Source organism: Hyperolius riggenbachi, chromosome 7 (assembly GCF_040937935.1).
Source record: "Hyperolius riggenbachi isolate aHypRig1 chromosome 7, aHypRig1.pri, whole genome shotgun sequence".
Taxonomy (NCBI): Eukaryota; Metazoa; Chordata; class Amphibia; order Anura; family Hyperoliidae; genus Hyperolius; species Hyperolius riggenbachi.
Genome location: NC_090652.1, coordinates 142,804,599 through 142,824,109, shown reverse-complemented (window position 1 = coordinate 142,824,109; position 19,511 = coordinate 142,804,599). Strand labels below are relative to the sequence as shown.

Here is a 19,511-nt window from a genome sequence, read left to right as displayed (position 1 = left end):
CGCCGCTCAGCGGCTATCATGTAGCGAGCCCTGAGCTCGCTACATGATTTAAAAAAAAAGAAAAAAAAAAAAAGTGTGGCGCTGCCTCCTTGCCGGATTTTTTAGACCGGCAAGAATACTAACCCCATTAAGTATAAATGGGGTTAGTATTTTGTATAAAGAGGGGAGTACTTAGTATAAATGGGGGTGAATTTAGTATAAGAGGGGTATTTAGTATAAATGGGGGAGTATTTAGTATAAATGGGGGTGTATTTTGTATAAAGGGGGAGTACTTAGTATAAATGGGGGAGTATTTTGCATAAAGGGGGGAGTACTTAGTATAAATGGGGGAGTATTTAGTATAAATAGTGGTGAATTTAGTATAAGAGGAGTATTTAGTATAAATGGGGGAGTATTTAGTATAAATGGGGGTGTATTTTGTATAAAGGGGGGAGTACTTAGTATAAATGGGGGAGTATTTTGTATAAAGGGGGAGTACTTAGTATAAATGGAGGAGTATTTAGTATAAATGGGGGAGTATTTAGTATAAATGGGGGTGTATTAAGTATAAATGGGGGAGTATTTAGTATAAGGGGGGAGTGTTTAGTCTAAATGGAGGAGTATTAAATATAAATGGGGGAGTATTAAGTATAAATGGGGGAGTAATTAGTATAAATGGGGGAGTATTTTGTATAAAGGGGGAGTATTTTGCATAAAGGGGGGAGTACTTAGTATAAATTGGGGAGTATTTAGTATAAATGGGGGTGAATTTAGTATAATAGGAGTATTTAGTATAAATGGGGGAGTATTTAGTATAAATGGGGGAGTATTTTGTATAAAGGGGGAGTACTTAGTATACTGGGGGTGTATTAAGTATAAGAGGAGTATTTAGAATAAATGGGGGAGTATTTAGTATAAATGGGGGTGTATTAAGTATAAATGGGGGAGTATTTAGTATAAGGGGGGAGTGTTTAATCTAAATGGAGGAGTATTAAATATAAATGGGGGAGTATTAAGTATAAATGGGGGAGTATTTAGTATAAATGGGGGAGTATTTAGTATAAGGGGGCAGGGCCGGTCCGCCCATGAGGCAGGGTGAAACAAATGCCTCAGGCGGCACTTCTGGGGGGGAGGCACCTGCCTGCCCGTGGGTGTGGGGGGCCGCCGAGCTGGAAGGGGTAGCGGGCAGGAAGGGGGTATTGGGCACAGCGGCGGGGAGGGGGTCGGACCCCCCTCCCTCGCCTGGGTCCCTTTTTCTGCGCTCCCCCTCCAGCTTTTAGCTGCTACTGGTAAGAAGCAGCGGGCGGGGATGACTCACCTCTTCTATGTTCCAGCGTGCGTTCTACTGTCGTCACTCCCTGCAATGCCGCCCACTGTATTGTAAGTGGACGCATTGCAGGAAGTGACGAAAGTGGAACGCACGCTGGAACGTGGAAGAGGTGAGTCATCCCTGCCCGCTGCCTCTTATCAGTAGTGGCTTAAAGCTGGAGGGGGAGCGCAGATAGGGGGACCCAGGCGAGGGAGGGTGGTCCGACCCCCTCCCCGCCGCTGTGCCCAATACCCCCTTCCTGCCTGCTACCCCCTCCAGCTCGGTGGCCCCCCACCCACAGCTTGGTGGGGGAGGCGGAAATTTTTCTGAAGTTTGCCTCAGGCGGCAAAAAGTCTAGGGCCGGCCCAGTAAGGGGGAGGAGTGTTTAGTCTAAATGGAGGAGTATTAAATATAAATGGGGGAATATTAAGTATAAATGGGGGAGTATTTAGTATAAATGGGGGAGTATTTAGTATCAATGGGGGAGTATTAAGTATAAATGGGGGAGTATGTAGTATAAATGGGCAGAGCCGGGACAAGATCCTCCAGCGTCCAAGGCTGAGACACCAAAGTGCACCCCCCCTCCATCCCTCCCACTCCAGTCGTCACACACTGATTGCTTTTATACTAAGAGGCGCCCCAGGGCCCCCAACACCTTAATCTCTAGTTATCTGGCTTGTAGTCTCTGCAATGTATCCCTTCTTCTTCTGTCTTTGCGTCAAACACAATAGTGGAATGAAAGCTAAGTGAATTTTGTGTCCCCTCCTACACTGCGCCCTGAGGCTGGAGCCTCTCTCGCCTCTACCTCGGCCCAGCCCTGCAAGCAGAATAACATGCGTAAAGTCGTAATACAATACAGTGCATGGAATGCATTATGCTTTCATTCATCGTGTGTTAATTTTAAGAAAATACACATGATATGCTGCGTACTGCAGTTTAGTGAATACAACTCATGATGCGAACCAAGCCAGCAGTTTTAGCTGATGGTGATCACTTCCCACATCTATAGCGGCAAAACATTATATTCTTCTTCTGTTTTCTCATCTCAAGTTATGTGTGTGGCCCTTTTTTGTTCTTTGTTTATACGTTTGCGATTGTCCTTTCTAACCTCGGAAAGTTTGGAGGTTATAGAGAGGGGGATTTAGTTTGAAAGTAAGGACACGCCTTCCCACGCATGAGATTGGCATGTTACGGATAACGAGGTGCCGCTCCCGAAGCAGCAGCACCGTGCAGGGAAAGCAATCAATCCGCCGATGTGTCCCAGCCATACAGCGCTGATCCTCTTAGGCCAGGGAAGGAAGCGGAGTGCAGAGAGAGCAGGAAGTGTGGCAGAGGCTTATATCGGCCATCTGTGTGACTCGGCTGCTATGTCGGAGGATCGGGAGGTGTTCCTCAGAGCCCAGGGGCGGACATTCACTTCATTCACTGCAGGTAATACAACTGCCTGTGCTGGCAGTGCTGCGAGTTGGCGACAGCGCATGGAGGAGCTGCTAGTCTAGAACGTCTGGTCAGCAGCTGTCAGAATTGTCACTCCCTCAACTTACAGCGCAGAATGCCAGCGGACACTGGAACTACAAATCCCGGCATGCTTTGCGAATCCTTGGAATTCTGCACGAGACAGGCTGGCTGTAGCAGACATGTATAATTACAGATGTCAGGACTCAAGTAATAAAGTGATGACAGGTCTCAAGTAATAAATTGTATGATGCTGCTGGCCACGTTTGATAATACAGTGTATTGAATGTTGTCCTTTTTGACTCTAAGATATATTGATCTATGACAATGCCTGAAGGCACTGCCAGTTTTGGTTTTTGGAGCAAGTAAGAAGGCTGAAGTTTTATTTTTGCAGGGCCGTGCAGAGGGTCCTTAACCACCCTGGCGTTCTGATTAAATCGCCAGGGTGGCTGCGGGAGGGTTTTTTTTAAATAAAAAAAAAACTATTTCATGCAGCCAACTGAAAGTTGGCTGCATGAAAGCCCACTAGAGGGCGCTCCGGAGGCGATCTTCCGATCGCCTCCGGCGCCCAGAATAAACAAGGAAGGCCGCAATGAGCGGCCTTCCTTGTTTTGCTTATATCGTCGCCATAGCGACGAGCGGAGTGACGTCATCGACGTCAGCCGACGTCCTGACGTCAGCCGCCTCCGATCCAGCCCTTAGCGCTGGCCGGAACTTTTTGTTCCGGCTACGCTGGGCTCAGGCGGCTGGGGGGACCCTCTTTCGCCGCTGCTCGCGGCGAATCGCCGCAGAGCGGCGGCGATCAGGCAGCACACGCGGCTGGCAAAGTGCCGGCTGCGTGTGCTGCTTTTTATTTCATTAAAATCGGCCCAGCAGGGCCTGAGCGGCAGCCGCTGGCGGTGTTGGACGAGCTGAGCTCGTCCAGACCGCTCAGCTGGTTAAAGAGACTCTGTAACAACAAAAACCTCCCCTGGGGGGTACTCACCTCGGGTGGGGGAAGCCTCCGGATCCTAATGAGGCTTCCCACGCCGTCCTCTGTCCCACGGGGGTCTCGCGCAGCCCTCCGAACAGCCGGCGACTGTGCCGACTGTCAGTTCAATATTTACCTTTGCTGGCTCCAGCGGGGGCGCTGTGGCGACTGTCGGCACGGAAATAGACGGAAATACCCGATCTCCGTCGGGTCCGCTCTACTGAGCAGGCGCCGGAAACTTGCGCCTGCGCAGTAGAGCAGACCCGACGGCGATCGGGTATTTCCGCCTACTTTGGCGCCGACAGCCATCAGAGCGCCTGCGCAGGAGCCAGGAAGGTAAATATTGCGTCACGGCTGTACGGAGGGCTACAGCGAGACCTCCGAGGGACGCAGGACGGCGTGGGAAGCCTCATTAGGATCCTGAGGCTTCCCCCACCCGAGGTGAGTACCCCCCAGGGGCCGTTTTGTCGTTACAGTTCCTCTTTAAGTGGGGGGTGCTCAAATTTAAAAAAGGGGCCTGGCAACGCCTTCCCCTGCATACCCCGCCCCCCTCCTTGTTTCTGGCTAGAGGGGTATTGGTTGTCATGTGGGTGCTGAATGCAGATGCTGGGTGCCATGTGGGTTCTAGGTGTAAGTACTGAGTGTCATGTGGGTTCTGGCTATGGTTGGGTATCGAGTGTCATGTGGGTGTTGATTGCAAGTACTTAGTGCCATGTAAGATCTGGATGTCATGTGGGTGCTGGGTGCAGGTACTGGATGTGACATGGGTGCGAATACTTGGCGCCATGTCTGTACTGGGTGCTGGCTATGGGTGGGCTTTGGGCATCACATGAGTTTTGAATGCAGGTACTTTGGGTGCGGGTATGGGTTAAGTGGGTTTTTGGTGCAGATAGTGGGGGCCATGTGGAGGCTGTGTGCAGGTGTGAGTACTGGGTGCGATTTTTAGGCTTGGGTGCAGATACTTGGTGTCATGTGAGTGTGAGTACTGGGTGCCAGCTATGAGTGGAAGGGGTGGATTCCGGGAAAAATAGAGGTCAGTGTGGGTGCTGCAGGAAGGGGCAGGGCCGTGCAGAGGATCCTCAAGGGTGTGGTGCTCAAATTTGAAATCGATAAATCGTGCTAAATTGTGTATGTAATACCCCCTCTCCAGAAAGCATAAGGCAGTCTTAACCACACACACACACACACACACACACACACACACACACACACACACACACACACACACACACACACACACACACACACACACACACACACACTTTGTGTCTCCTTCCAAGCAACTCTTTTGGCGCCACTACCCTCAAATCAGCAGTGATAGGTGCCCACTGTTAGTGGGTTAGCGTAGGCACAGTGGAGGCACACACTCACCTTTCATTACTGGGACCTCTGTCCCTCTTGATCAGCACCCAAGCTTCTTTTCATGCAAAGAAGAAGTGGTTACCAATATGCAGTGGTTGCTAAGCATTAGTACATGCAAAACTGCAGTAAGTGCCAAGGTGCAGTGTGTGCCCAGATGCAGTAGATGGTAAGATACAAAGGTTCACTTTGTGCTAAGTTGCAGTGGGTGCCGAGATGCCAAAGTACAGTCTCTGTCGAGCTGCTGTGGGTACCAGTTTGTATTGGGTGTTTATTTGCGGTGCTAAGCATTATTGGGTGCTGAATGAGTAGCAGATGGTGATAAACAATAGTGGGTGCCATGTGAGTGCTAACTGGTACAGGGAGCCATGTGGGTGTTGGACATGAGTGAGTAGGGAGTGCCATGTGTGGTCTGGATGTGTGCCATGGGAGAGTACTGAGTCTTATATGGGTTCGACTAAGGATGGGTACTGGGTGCTATTTGGGTGCTGGTCATGGACTGGTACTAGGTGCATATAATGGCTTTGTAACTTGGTGATGTGTGAGTACTGTGCCATGTGAATGTTGATTATGGGAGTATGTGGGTCTTAGGTGCAAATACTGAGTGCCAAGTGGGTACTGGAAGTGAGTACATGGTGACATATGGGTGATGGGTGCTGGCTAGTGAGGTATTTTTTGTCATGTGGGTGCTAGAGGCAGATGCAGGGTGCCATGTGGGTTCTGGGTGCTGGCAGAGGGTGTCATGTGGATTCTGGCTGTATGGGTGTGTATCAACCATCATGTTGGTATTGATTGCAGGTACTCAGTCCCTTGTGAGTTCTGGGTGCAAGTACTGGATGTCATATGTGTGAGTGCTTGGTGTTTATGCTGGGCACTAAGTGGAGGCTTAGTGCAACTGGAACTACTGCAGATGAAGCATGTGGGTGTTGGGTGTAGGTACTGGGTATCACATAGGTGTGAATACTTGGTGCCATGCCTGCACTGGGTGCTAGCTATGGGTGGGCATTGTGTGTTATGTGGGTTCTGAGTGCAGGTACTTTGGGTGGTAGTACTAGTTATGTGAGTGCAGATAGTGGGTGCCATGTGAAGGCGGTGTGCAGGTGTAAGTAGTGAGTGCCATGTTGGGGCTGGGTGCAATTACTGTGCCATGTGGGTGTGAGTACTGGGTGCCAGCTATAGGGTGAAGGGGTGCAGGTACTGAGTGTCATGTGGCTGTTTGATGCAAGTACTAAGTTCCATATTGAGGCCGGATGTGAGTATTGAGTGCAGGGTGCTTGGTGCAAGTACTGGGTGCTTGCTATAGTGGGGGTTACTGGTTGAGTGTAATGTGGGTGCTTAATATTGGTGGGATTGTTGTGGGTGCAGGGGGTGGGAGATCACTGTGGGTACTGCTATGAATGGCATAGTTGCTGCTAGGGGAGGTAGATGTCTGTGTGGTTGCTGGAGGAGGTAAAGCTCAGTGTGGGTGCTGGGGGAAGGGTAGGCCACTGTGGGTGCTGGGGGAAGGGTAGGTTACTGTGGATGCTGGGGAGGGAGAAGTAACTGTGGGTGCTGTGGAAGGTAGAGGTCAGTATGGGTGCTAAAGGAAAGGGAGGTCACTGTGGGTCTTGGGGGAGGTAGAGGTCAGTGTGGGTGCTGGAGGAAGGGGAGGTCACTATGGGTGCTGCTATGAATGGCATAGTTGCTGCTGAGGGAGGTAGAGGTCAGTGTGGGTGCTGGAGGAAGGGGAGGTCACTGTGGGTGCTGGTAGAAGTCAGTGTGGTTACTGGAGGAGGAGGGAGTGGATGCTGGGTGTTGGGAGAGGCCACTGTGGGTGCTGGCAATAGGAGAAGTCACTGTAGGGGCTGCTTTTGGGATGGGAGGTCCCTGTGGGTGTTGCAGGGAACAGGAGGGTAGTCGCTGGGGGAGTGAAAGATCACTGTGGGTGCTGGGGGAGGGATAGGTCAGTGTGGTTGCTGGGGTAGGCAGGATCACTGCTAGAGCTGGTGAGGGAGAGGTCACTGTGGGTGCTAGGTGGAGGGAAAGGTCACTGTGGGTGCTGGGGGAGGGGGAGGTCACTGTGGGTGCTAGATGGAGGTAAAGGTCAGTATGGGTCCTAGGTGGAGGGAGAACTCACTGTGGGTGCTAGGTGGATGGAGAGGTCTCTGTGGGTGCTAGGGGAGGAAGTGGTCACTGTGGGTACCAGGTGGAGGGAGAGGTCACTATGGGTGCTGGGGAGGTAGAGGTCAGTATGGGTCCTAGGTGGAGGGAGAGGTCAGTATGCCACACTAGGATTTCTGCCTGGGCCTCTTAACTTGAAAGTGTCCCAGACGGGGGTGGAGCTTCCTGCAGGTGGGTGGGACTTATCGCGGGCGTGGCTTATTTTGCACGGCAAAAGGGGCCTTTTTTGAAGGTTTTAAAAAGGGGGGTGCCTGGGCACCCAGAGCACCCCCCTCTGCACGTGCCTGTATTTTTGGATATGGTTTTCCCCATGACCTTCCAAAGTAGCCTTCACTAGTGTACTATTACTGGGTTATCTGTTATATAAAACTGCAGGCCCTAGGACAGAAGCACACAAAGTGTGAATGAGCCCTTAGACATGAAGTTGGATACATTTAAAAGAGTTGAGAGTTAGAGCCAGTCCACACTAGGTCCGGAAACGTATCTGTGGCTGCGTTTTTCAAACCTGATGAAAAACGGAGTCCCGGATACTAATGTTGAAAATAGCAACCAGCCTCACCCAAGTAAAAAACGGATTCGTCTGCGTTTGCGGGGATCCGTTTTCAAAACCTGAACGGAAGGTCCGCATCTGCTGCATTTTCACACAACGGATCAGGACCACGGATACACGCAGGGGTAGTGAAAGTAATAAGAAAACGCATCTCCAGCTCCACAGGCAAAAAACGGATGTTAAAACGGATAGCCTGAGCTTTATGATTGGCCCAAAAAAATCCTCCCACTCCTTCCTAATGATGGAGACGTTTTCTGTCAGGGAAAAACCTGAATGGAAACTATAATCAGAGAAAAAGCATGTGTGCATCAACCAAGTGAACCTGACAAATCTGGCTTTGCAAATTTGGCCTATTGGCCTATTGGCTAATCACGAGACATTGCTCATGCTCATGCAAACTTTCTTTCGCATGCCTAAATATGCAGGGTCAAAACCAAAAACCGCAAAACAATCGCCCTGCGGGAATTAGTTCATGCTATACAGCACTATCCAGGGGCGCCACGAGGAGGCTTCCCATTGCCCCCATACAACCGGGGGCCGCGGGGGTCCCAGGCACTCTCACCGAATGGAAACTGATGCAAAACTGATGCACTTTCATCAGTTTGCAGTACGGTGGGTATTTTCCCTGATCCGGACTGCAGTGTCCGTCCTGCAACCGTGTCTAGTGTGGACCCACTCTTAAAACTGATGTTGGTGAACCCAACAGTAGAATATGGACTATCGGTACATTACTGATAAGCTACTGTGTCCTTTTACCTTTAGTAGAATGTTGTAAACTTTGCCGATATCTACTATTACATACCTTAACCCAGGTGTGTCAAACTGAAATACAAAGTGGGCTGAAATTGAACCAAGTTTGGGCCAACCTCCATGTCTAGTGGCCACCTCCCTCCCTTTGAGGGCTCGTTTCCATTATTGCGGTGCGGAATCGCCTGGATTCCACCGCTGATGAAATCGCATGCGGATGCGATTCCCCATGCGTTTTTTGCAGCGAATTCGCATAGGTGGGGGTATACGCGATTTTAACCATGTCACTGCCTGTGTGAATTTACATTGGTACCTATGCGAATTCGCACCAAAAAACACATAGGGAAATCGCACGTGATTTCCCTATTAAATACATTACATGTGATTCGCATGCATTCCACTCGCAGGCAAATTCTGCGGCTCTTTTGTGCATTTTTTCACTGCTGAAAAAAACGCACCTCAACAACGCTACAGTGGAAACAGGCCCATCCACTTGCATTACATGTGCGAATCCGCATGCGTTGGGGCGCATGCGGATTCGCGATAGTGGAAACGAGCCCATAAAGTTCCCTGGTGTCTAAAGCCCCCACCCTTCTACATATACAGTTCCCTGGTGTTTAGTAGTGGTCCAACCTATCCTATACAGTTCCCTGGTGCCTATGCTTTCCCCTTCCCTCCTCCATATGGCATCTCTGGAGATCTAGAGCTTCACCCCTAATATCGTTTCCCCGGGCCAAACATAATGCAAAGTGGGGAAACCACTTGGGGACAAATTTGATGGCTCTGTTGGGCAGATTTTCGTGGGCTGGGGTTTGACATGTATGCTCTAACCTAACCCTGAAACTACCTGTCCCGTATCTATGCCTAACACTGCCATAACCTCAATTTAACCTTCACTGCTACCCTGTCTCCCCATCACTAATTTTGAAAGCCACAATTTAGATATAGTATAGCGGAACTCTGGTGCCCACTATGGCCACAATTTAACAGGCTTTTTAGGAAGTTCAGGCTGCTGGCCAGGAAGGCCAATTCATGCAACTGGCTGGCAGCATTTGTAATGGCATGCGTGTCAGTGTTTGATATACAGTGGTACATGTAATCCTCAGCGCTGTTATATCACCCCAATCCAGCTACTTGAGCCTGCAGACACCCAGTGCTCAACAAGGGTATACAGTGTCCACCAACATAGGACAAAACAATATGCCAGGCTTAGTAGAAATCTTGTCACAAGGGGTTAACATTTTATTCACACAGCATAAGTTTAAAAACAAAACAACTTACATTGTGGGTCCATGCACACTGGACCCAATTGCATACAATTCGCTCATAAGGTTTTTGCACTGAAGAGATTCAAAGTGCACCTTATTACATATAGGTGATGTGTTCAGAGATAGCCCGTCTCTCCTTCCCTACCAGGTTTCAGCTCTATGCCGTCATCAGGGGATATGGAGAGCAGGCTGATTCAGGGCTATTATATAACGGACATGTAATTATGATTTAAACATTTAATTACCTTCATGCTTTAGTAATACACTCTCACCGCCACTTTGCCGGGGTAATTCCTATCTGGTAAAATTGTGTATAGCTGGTTGGATAGAGCGGTGTCACATGACCGACTCGCTCCCATCCACTCACATTGCATATCATTAATTGGTGAAGTGGTGTCAGCTGTAATTGGTTCCCAAGCGCTAGCCACTAGTAGTGCCTGGTGGAGGCGGTCAGCTGACACCACTCCACCAATGAATGATGTGCAATGTGAGTGGATGAGAGCGAGTCGGTCATGTGACACCGCTCTATCCAACCAGCTATACACAATGTTACCAGATAGAAATTACCCCGGCAGAGCGGCGGTGAGAGTGTATTACTAAAGCATGAAGGTAATTAAATGTTTAAATCATAATTACATGTCCGTTATATAATAGCACTGAATCAGCCTGCTCTCCATATCCCCTGATGACGGCATAGAGCTGAAACCTGGTAGGGAAGGAGAGACGGGCTATCTCTGAACACATCACCTATATGTAATAAGGTGCACTTTGAATCTATTCAGTGCAAAAACCTTATGAGCGAATTGTATGCAATTGGGTCCAGTTTGCATGGACCCACAATGTAAGTTGTTTTGTTGTTAACTTATGCAACTGTGTGAATAAAATTTTAACCCCTTGTGACAAGTTTCCCACTAAGCCTGGTATATTGTTTTGTCCTATGGTGGTGGACACTGTATGCCCTTGTTGAGCACTGGGTGTCTGCAGGCTCTAGTAGCTGGATTGGGGTGATATAACAGCGCTGAGGATTACATGTACTGTTTATGCAGTTCCACTTTGGATTGGAATCTACCTCTGGCAGATGCATTTCTACACTTGTGTGAAGAGCTTGATAAACCCTCTTTGCAACATATGATATACAGTAGTGTTTCCCAGGGTGGCCTCCATTCCAGCCCTTGTGCAAGAGTGCTAACAAGCAGCTAGGGCATGGGAGCAGCAGGAGAATCCACTTCTTACAGCCTCCTGTGGAAATGGAGCGTTGGGCTACTTACATACCGATGCGTTGCATCAGACAATATAATCACATTGCTAACGCGATACAATTATTACCATTAATCCCTCGATTCTGTACAGAATCCACTACATGCACCCCTATGCTGACTACTCTGCCGTGTATGCACATTCTAGAGCCTGCGCTGTGCGCACGCACCCTCTCCCCCTTCCCTCTGCAAGCACAGTAGTTGATGGTTGTAATACGTGTGCGCAGCACTGCGTCCACACCGCATTACAACTGGCTTTTAGTTATATAGATGGCACTGTTGACATCTGCACACTAGCTGTGCATTACAATTGATCTGTTGACAGTAACACTGTGCATGCAGCGCATTATCACATAACGTACTATTACCAGTTGCAGTGAAGCATACTTTCAATGTTGTGAGAACGTAGCCAGCCTCTAGCATTTTCAGAAAGCAACTAGCAATGTCCTCCTCCATATTTTTTGTCAGGTGCTTTAAAATAGTCTATGCCGAAGAAGCCCAGACAACAATTTTGCAGAACATGTGAATCAATGATTCACATGATAGACAGTCCTGTCCATCACGAGAGAAAAATAAAAATGCTGCTCTACTTACCTGGGGCTTCCTCCAGCCCCTTAAAATCGCTGTGTCCCTCATGGCAGCTCCGCTGGCAGCCACTCTTCTGCTGTCCCCTCCGTAGCGGTAGCTGACCCGACAGGTCGGCAGCTTCTATGCATGTGCGAGTGTGCACACTTGCCGTTTGGGGCTATGCTCACGCAGCTGGGAGCATTCTGTGCAGGTGCAGTGCAACATATGTGCGCACATGCGCAGAAGCTGCTACGGACGGAACAGAGTGGCTGCCGGCGGAGCCGTGACAAGGGACACAGCTGGAGTAAGCCTTAGGTAAATAGAACAGCATTTTAAAAAAAATGTTTCTCTCATGTATCCCTTAAAAGGACCTCTGCCGTGGAAATCTTAAAATTTTAAATACATGTAAACATATGCAAATAAGAAGTATGTTTCTTCCAGAGTATAATGAGCCATAAATTACTTTTCTCCTATGCTGCTGTCACTTACAGTAAGTAGTAGAAATCTGACATTACTAACAGATTTTGGACTAGCCCATCTTCTCATGGGGGGTTCTCAGGGTTTTCTTTATTTTTAAAAGCACTTAGTGAATGGCAGTTGCTCCGTTCAACTGCCAAAAAAGTGTGCAGTGAGCAGGGAGGCTGGCCAGCATCTTTGTATAAATCTTTTTCAGGGAATCTCTATATAAAGGCCATGCTGAGAATCCCCATGGAAAGATGGATTAGCCCAAAATTTGTCGGTAATGTCAGATTTCTAATACTTACTGTAAGTGACAGCAACATAGGAAAAAAAGTAATGTATGGCTCATTTTACTCTGGAAGAAATTAACTTCTAATTTGTATGTGTTTTAAATTTTAAGATTTATAGAGAACCCGAGGTGGCATATTGTCATCCTACCAGGACCCAGAGGCATGTTGTGTGCACAATGACATGCCTCTGAGTCATTGTACCGCCACTGCCAGCTTCCCCCCCCCCCCCCCCCGCACTCACTCTCCTGTCCCCCCTTAAAAGATCGCCAGTCTGGCGACAATCTGCTTGTCACTGGCCTGCTTTATCAATGTGAGGCTGTCAGTCAGCCTCGTAGCATTTCCCACTCGATTCCAGGCTCCCCCTGCCGCTCCACGCCTCTGTTAGCTTTCTCCATTAGGAATCCAAGCCGCGACCCAGGAAGTACTCCTGGGTCGCAGCTTGGCTACCTATTGGAGGAAGCTAACAGAGGTGGGGAGCAGCGGGGGGAGCCTGAAATCGAGGGTGAGATGCTACGAGGCTGACTGACAGCCTCACATAAATAAAGCAGGCTAGGGACAAGCAGATTGTCGCTAGCCTGACGATCTTTTAAGGGGGGACAGGAGAGTGAGTGCGGGGGGGGGGGGGGGGGGGAAGCTGGTAGTGGCGGTACAATAACCCAGAGGCATGTCCTTGTGCACATGACATGTCTCTGGGTCCTGTTAGAATAACAATATGCCACCTAGGGGTCTCTTTAAAGAGGAACTCCAGTGAAAATAATGTAGTAAAAAAAAGTGCTTCATTTTTACCATAATTATGTATAAATGATATAGTCAGTGTTTGCTCATTGTAAAATCTTTCCTCTCCCCGATTTACATTCTGACATTTATTACATGGTGACATTGTTACTGTTGGCAGGTTATGTAGCTGCTCCTAGCTGTTTTGGCTGTTAGAGAGAGCTGTAAACAGCTATTTCCTGTCTGTGAACCTTGTTACATTGTAACTGCCAAAAGTACCGCGGTCCCAGAGCTTCTTGTGGGAGGGGTTTCAGCACAAAATCAAGTCAAGTCATACAGTGCCCCCTGATGGTCCGTTTGTGAAAAGCATTATATTTCTCATGTAAAAGGGGGTATCAGCTACTGATTGGGATAAAGTTCAATTCTAGGTTGGAGTTTCTCTTTAAGGGACTATTAATTATTAATATATTTATATTTTTATATAAACTGTCCATATCCTTTAAGAAAGAAAGAAAAAAGAGTTTTCAAAGTACTGAAATGTAGTATTCAAAATGACAAATTCATAAGAATGTCATTTTTTCCCCACCCAGAATGCTCTAGAATTCTCTCCGGCTCAGGTCACAGATTTTTGTAAAGTTACATTGAATTTTAAGATGTCACTTTTCAGAATGGTTTATTTTCAAGGCAGACACAGAAGAGTCATTGACTGCCCCAGGAACATTTTCACTTTGTTTAATAGAAAGGACATCACCTTTAGTTACATAATACTGAGCTCTAGCTTTGGTTTTTCGGGAACCAGCAAAACTGTAATTAATTGTTTATGTTGATATTAATATTTTCTGAACTGCGCCGATGAAAGAACTCGCCAATAACCTTGTGCAGAGCGCATTGTCCTCATAACGTTTCTGTTTATTTGAAGATGAGGAGTCCGAGTGGAAAGGTCCCTTCTATTTCATACAAGGCGCTGACCCTCAGTTCGGCCTCATGAAATCCTGGGCAATTGGTGAATGTGACTTTGGAGGCGATGAATGGGAGGAGGAGATCAGGTTAACTGAAGAAGCAGTGGAAGCCATTAATAAGCTGAATCCCAAGCCAAAATTTTTCGTGCTGTGTGGAGACCTTGTTCATTCCATGCCAGGTAGGTGGTTTCTTTCCTGGCTGCTTAGCTTCTGAACACTGATAACTTCAAGAGTGTTTGTGCATTGTTTAACCACCCTGGCGTTCTGATAAGATCGCCAGGGAGGCTGCGGGAGGGTTTTTTTTAAATTAAAAAAAAAACTATTTCATGCAGCCAACTGAAAGTTGGCTGCATGAAAGCCCACTAGAGGGCGCTCCGGAGGCGTTCTTCCGATCGCCTCCGGCGCCCAGAATAAACAAGGAAGGCCGCAATGAGCGGCCTTCCTTGTTTTGCTTACACCGTCGCCATAGCGACGAGCGGAGTGACGTCATGGACGTCAGCCGACGTCCTGACGTCAGCCGCCTCCGATCCAGCCCTTAGCGCTGGCCGGAACTATTTGTTCCGGCTGCGCAGGGCTCAGGCGGCTGGGGGGACCCTCTTTCGCCGCTGCTCGCGGCGGATCGCCGCAGAGCGGCGGCGATTGAGCAGCACACGCGGCTGGCAAAGTGCCGGCTGCGTGTGCTGCTCTTTATTTGGTGCAAATCGGCCCAGCAGGGCCTGAGCGGCAGCCTCCGGCGGTGATGGACGAGCTGAGCTCGTCCATACCGCCCGGATGGTTAAAGTAATATACTTTTGTTAATAAAATGCAGTATCTTCAGTCCAGATATACACATCGCAAGGGATTTTTCAAATATAATTTCAGATGTCTTATCTTGGTTTTATTTGCAGGGACAGGCACATGCATAGCTCAGGCTTCATTTCCACAGGGCTGTGGACTCCTTAGTCTAATTCTTACCAGAGCTGTGGAGTTGGTACAAAGCTTCAGCTTATGAAACCACTGACTCCGGGTACCCAAAATTACTCGGACTCCTTGACTCCGACTCTAATCTAGTCTCATTTTTTACCAGGGCTGTGGAGTTGGTACACAAATACTCCGACTCGTCAGTTTATTGAGGCCATCGACTCCAGGTACCCAAAATCGCTCTAACTACTCTCACAGCCCTCCCTTTCCAGCCAGTAAATAGTGGTGGATCAAAAGAAGCTTGTGTTCTTGTACCTAAATTTGTTGCAGAACGATTGTGGCAAAATAAGTTCAAGGACCCTCTTCAATCCTTCCACGGGTAATTCATATCTCCATGCAGCCAGTTGTCACCATCCGAGGTGGATTAACAACATTTTAAGGAGTCAGTTCTGTAGATTATGAAGTAATTGTACAAAAGAGACTGACACAAGGTGAGTTATTAACAAAAAAATGGTTAAGAGCATGACTTGGTCCAGAACACTATGGAAGAATTTGGAAACCAAGAGCAAATAGTTGTGAAAACAGACTCAACTGTCCAACAAAATGTGGAAAAAAACTCTACAGGGCCAGTCTTCATCACCAATTCTAATAATAGGTCATGTGAAGAAATATAAAAAAATTCGCCAATAGTGATTCAAGATCCTCTGTTGAGAAACAAATGCCAGACAGCGGATCATCTTCAAAAAAACAAGTTCACTTAAAAACCACACATGCCCGAACAATATAGGTGTTCACAAAGAGATGACCGTACTAAGCCAAAGAATACAACAGAACTACAGATGCAGGATTCCATTATGCGGCTGCTGCAGGTTTATTCGACATTGCAGTAAAAATTGACAGCACTCTGATTGTCAAAATATTCCACTTAAACCATTTATTAACTGGGACGGAATTTGTCATCTGCTTTCAGCTGCCCCAAATTGTAGTTAGGTAGAACAACAAGGCCGCTAAGGAAAAGACTTGAAGAGCACAATTGTAATATCCTTTCAAAATCCAAAAAACGCAGTGTTCCAAGGCATTTCTTCTATTGTCTCTATTGCCACCAGTCCAGTCCAAATAGCTTTCATATCACGGGGCTAGAGATCAGAGCATACCTGCTTCTATCCCCAATGGACTTAGATACCAAAACCTGTGTGAGAGAGGGGTACACTGGATCTTCCAGTTAAACACCTCATCACCCGTGGACCTAAATGAAGATCTTGAAGACCTTTTTTACTTGAATCCTTTCCATTTGTACTTTTTTCTATCTGCCTCCCATCCCCCTTTTCCCTATATCTCTTCACTTCCCCTTGGACTGCCCCAACCTTCCTTTCCCTTCCCTATGAAACCCCTCCCTACCTTACATCTTACCTCCCTTTAGTTATAGCCAGCCTAAGCACTTTAACCACTTCAGCCTTCAGTTGTTTTCACTTTATGCATCCGAGCAATGTTCACCTCCTATTCATTAGCCTATAACTTTATCACTACTTATCACAATGAACTGATCTTTATCTTGTTTTTTTCCGCCACCAATTAGGCTTTCTTTGGGGGGTACATTTTGGTAAGAGCCACTTTACTGTAAATGCATTTTAACAGGAAGAATAAGAAAAAAACGGAAAAAAATCATTATTTCTCAGTTTTCGGCCATTATAGTTTTAAAATAATACATGCCTCCATAATTAAAACCCACGTATTGTATTTGCCCATTTGTCCCGGTTATTACACCGTTTAAATTATGTCCCTATCACAATATATGGCGACAATATTTTATTTGGAAATAAAAGTGAATTTTTTCCGTTTTGCATCCATCACTATTTACAAGCTTATAATTAAAAAAAAAATAGAAATACTTCATCTTTACATTGATATTTACAGGTGATTGGATTCCTATTTGTACCATCTTTCTTCCTTTTTAATCCCCCCCCCCCCCACCTTTTTTAAATTACCTCCATTTTCTTGTATCTCCTCCTCCATGGTATGGGAAGATGTCCCAGCCCCATAGAAATACAGCTGGAACATCCCATAAGACTCTTAATTGGACGACAATACCTATACACGATGCAACTAAAAAATTGCACTATAGTGAGAGTTTTTAAGATAACAGTGAATAGAGACAGCTGCATGCACCAAAAAAGTTGCACCGCAGAAAGCTGCGTAAAAGTCGCACTGCCAGTACGCAAGATACGTTGCATTGTAAGCCTGGCATTCTGCCATCTGGTGGATAGCCAACTCTGCTAACCGGTTTGCAGCAATATTCAACATGTGGTCACCGACACACGTTACGTATCCTGGCGCAGACACCCCCGTCACTCGCACCAATCTAATTAGTGCTGTCGGGACAGACTTTCAATAGATGCACAGTCTGCAAGGTTAATAGGTGAAAATTGGCCGTACAGCAGTGGTTCTCAAAGTGGGGTCCGCGTACCCCTGGGGGTCTATCAGTACCTGTCAGGGGGTCCCCCAGGGGCCGCGGACAAAATGGCGGAGAACCACTGCAGCATGGAGCACAGCGTGCGCTGCAGGGAGATTTAACAGCTGATATTCAATTCAGCTGCCGCCCAATTGTGGGACCCCCCCAGGTGTTGAATTGGCCGCAGCGTCTAATAGACACCGTGCCAGTTCATTCCCCGCAGCCTGCAGCCCCGCTCCAGCCTGCATAGTCTTCCGGCAGGCAGAGCAGGGCTACGGGAAGATGGCGTCCGAAGCCCTGTACTGGAGACTATTTGTGTCTCCAGTACAGGGCTTCAGGCACCATCTTCCCGTAGCCCTGCTATTCCATTCAGCGCGGGAGATTTGAGCAGGAGGATCGTCCGGGGATCTGCACACCAGAGGCCGGCTGGGTGAGGGGACTTCTGCCAGGTGAGTAAATAATTTTTTTTGCAGGTGAAATGCTACACACATTGTGTTTATTTTCTGGTGTTATGCTGCCCACTGTATGATTATTTTCTGCTGAAGTGCTGCCCACATTGTGATTATTTTCTTGCTGCCCACTGTATGGTTATTTTCTGCTGAAATGCTGCCCGCTTTACAATTCTTTTATGGTGAAATGCTGCACACATTTTGATTATTTTATTGTGAAAGGTTGCCGCATTACAATTATTTTATAGTGAAACACTGCCCTATTACAATTATTTGCCACCTGTGTGTGTGGGGGGGGGGGGATCCAAATTTTTGCAGGGGGACCCATCCAAATTTTTGCAGGGGGACCCAGTGATTTCTAGTTACACCCCTGATTCTAAACTGTGCTGCAGCACATATACAGTATGTATGTATGTATTGTATGTATGCAATACATGGGCAATATAGTTTTTCTGGGTGGGGGTGGGAATGGTTGAGCATTTTCCTGTAGCCAGGAATAGAGGAGCAGGCCATGGGAAGGGGAGGGGAAGGCAAAGGAGGAGGCAGAGGCTCTTTCATCCAGCGCCATTTGCAGACTGTTGCTGCATGTGGCTGGACGTGTGAGAGGGAGCTCTCACTGTGTATCACTGTCAAAAATACTAATTCCAAAAGCTTTTATAAAAGCTATTATTAGGAGAAGGAGCGGTGTTAGTAGTGAAGTGGATAGGTAGGCTGGTGGTGGTGGTGGGAAAAAAAAATGTTCTTTCTTTTTCCTTGCTAAGGCTTATAGATTTTCATTGTGTGTGCTGTTATACTGCATGACTAGTGCAAGGCAATCGTACCGTCACTCCTGCCCAGCGCAGATAAACGTCTCTGCAGATATACGCTGTCAGCTGTCGCCTCTGATACCAGATTTTACCAAAATTGCTACAAATATGCAACAGCAGATTTCACATTAACTTTTTTAAAAATTAAGTATGGACACAGTCCCTGCCTATCTTATTTGTTAACCAGGGACTACCTGTATTTCGCTAGTATTTGGCTCCCCCCACATTATGTCATGGCCACACCCACTTTCGGTAGGGGGTACATTTGCTTAGGGATGACCCACAAAGGGGTACATGTGCTGAAAAGGTTGAGAACCACTGCTGTACAGTATATTAATTTTTTATTTTTATGCAAAGTTTGTTTACTTTTATTTGGCACCGCCCATCGTAAATGTGCCTGAAGGCCAATGCCAGCCGGATACCTGATAGAACCAGATCACGTGGCTAAGCAAACCTTGCCCATGTAGTAATCTCAGTCATACTGCTGCCACCCATTACCTCCCCCCCCCCCTCCCCCACAGCTACGCCATTGGTTCACATGTAAACAGAGGCTGAGGAGAAAAGAAACTTTACAAGAAAACTTTGCAAGCGTCTTTGTTCCTGTCCCCCTGCAGAACAGGGTATTTTGAATGCACCAAAAGGTTTTAAAGAAATTATCATTTTTTAAAAGGTTTTTTGACATTGACAATGTAAACTTCCTGTCTTGATGAAGAAACATTTCCAGGTTAAACCTCCCCTCTTTTACCAATTAAGTCTTTAGCTAGAGATTATTTAAACCCTGCCATCTGCCGCAAACGTCACCTAATGAAGGTGTGGAGTACGCATGTGATGTTGGTACTGCCCACCACTTACCTCTTCCTAACCA

At 47.3% G+C, this 19,511-nt stretch overlaps 1 protein-coding gene across 1 annotated transcript in view; it reads left to right on the top strand.

Annotated features, from left to right (window-relative positions):
- The first annotated feature begins 2,497 nt into the window (after positions 1-2,497).
- The window catches only part of CPPED1 (calcineurin like phosphoesterase domain containing 1), a 154,883-nt gene continuing 137,869 nt past the window's right edge, over positions 2,498-19,511 (top strand). Inside the window, exons 1-2 of the mRNA XM_068246845.1 lie at positions 2,498-2,719; positions 14,003-14,221. Of these exons, the coding sequence (XP_068102946.1) occupies positions 2,542-2,719; positions 14,003-14,221 (397 nt within the window). The 5' untranslated portion in view covers positions 2,498-2,541. The remainder of the gene's footprint in view (positions 2,720-14,002; positions 14,222-19,511) is intronic.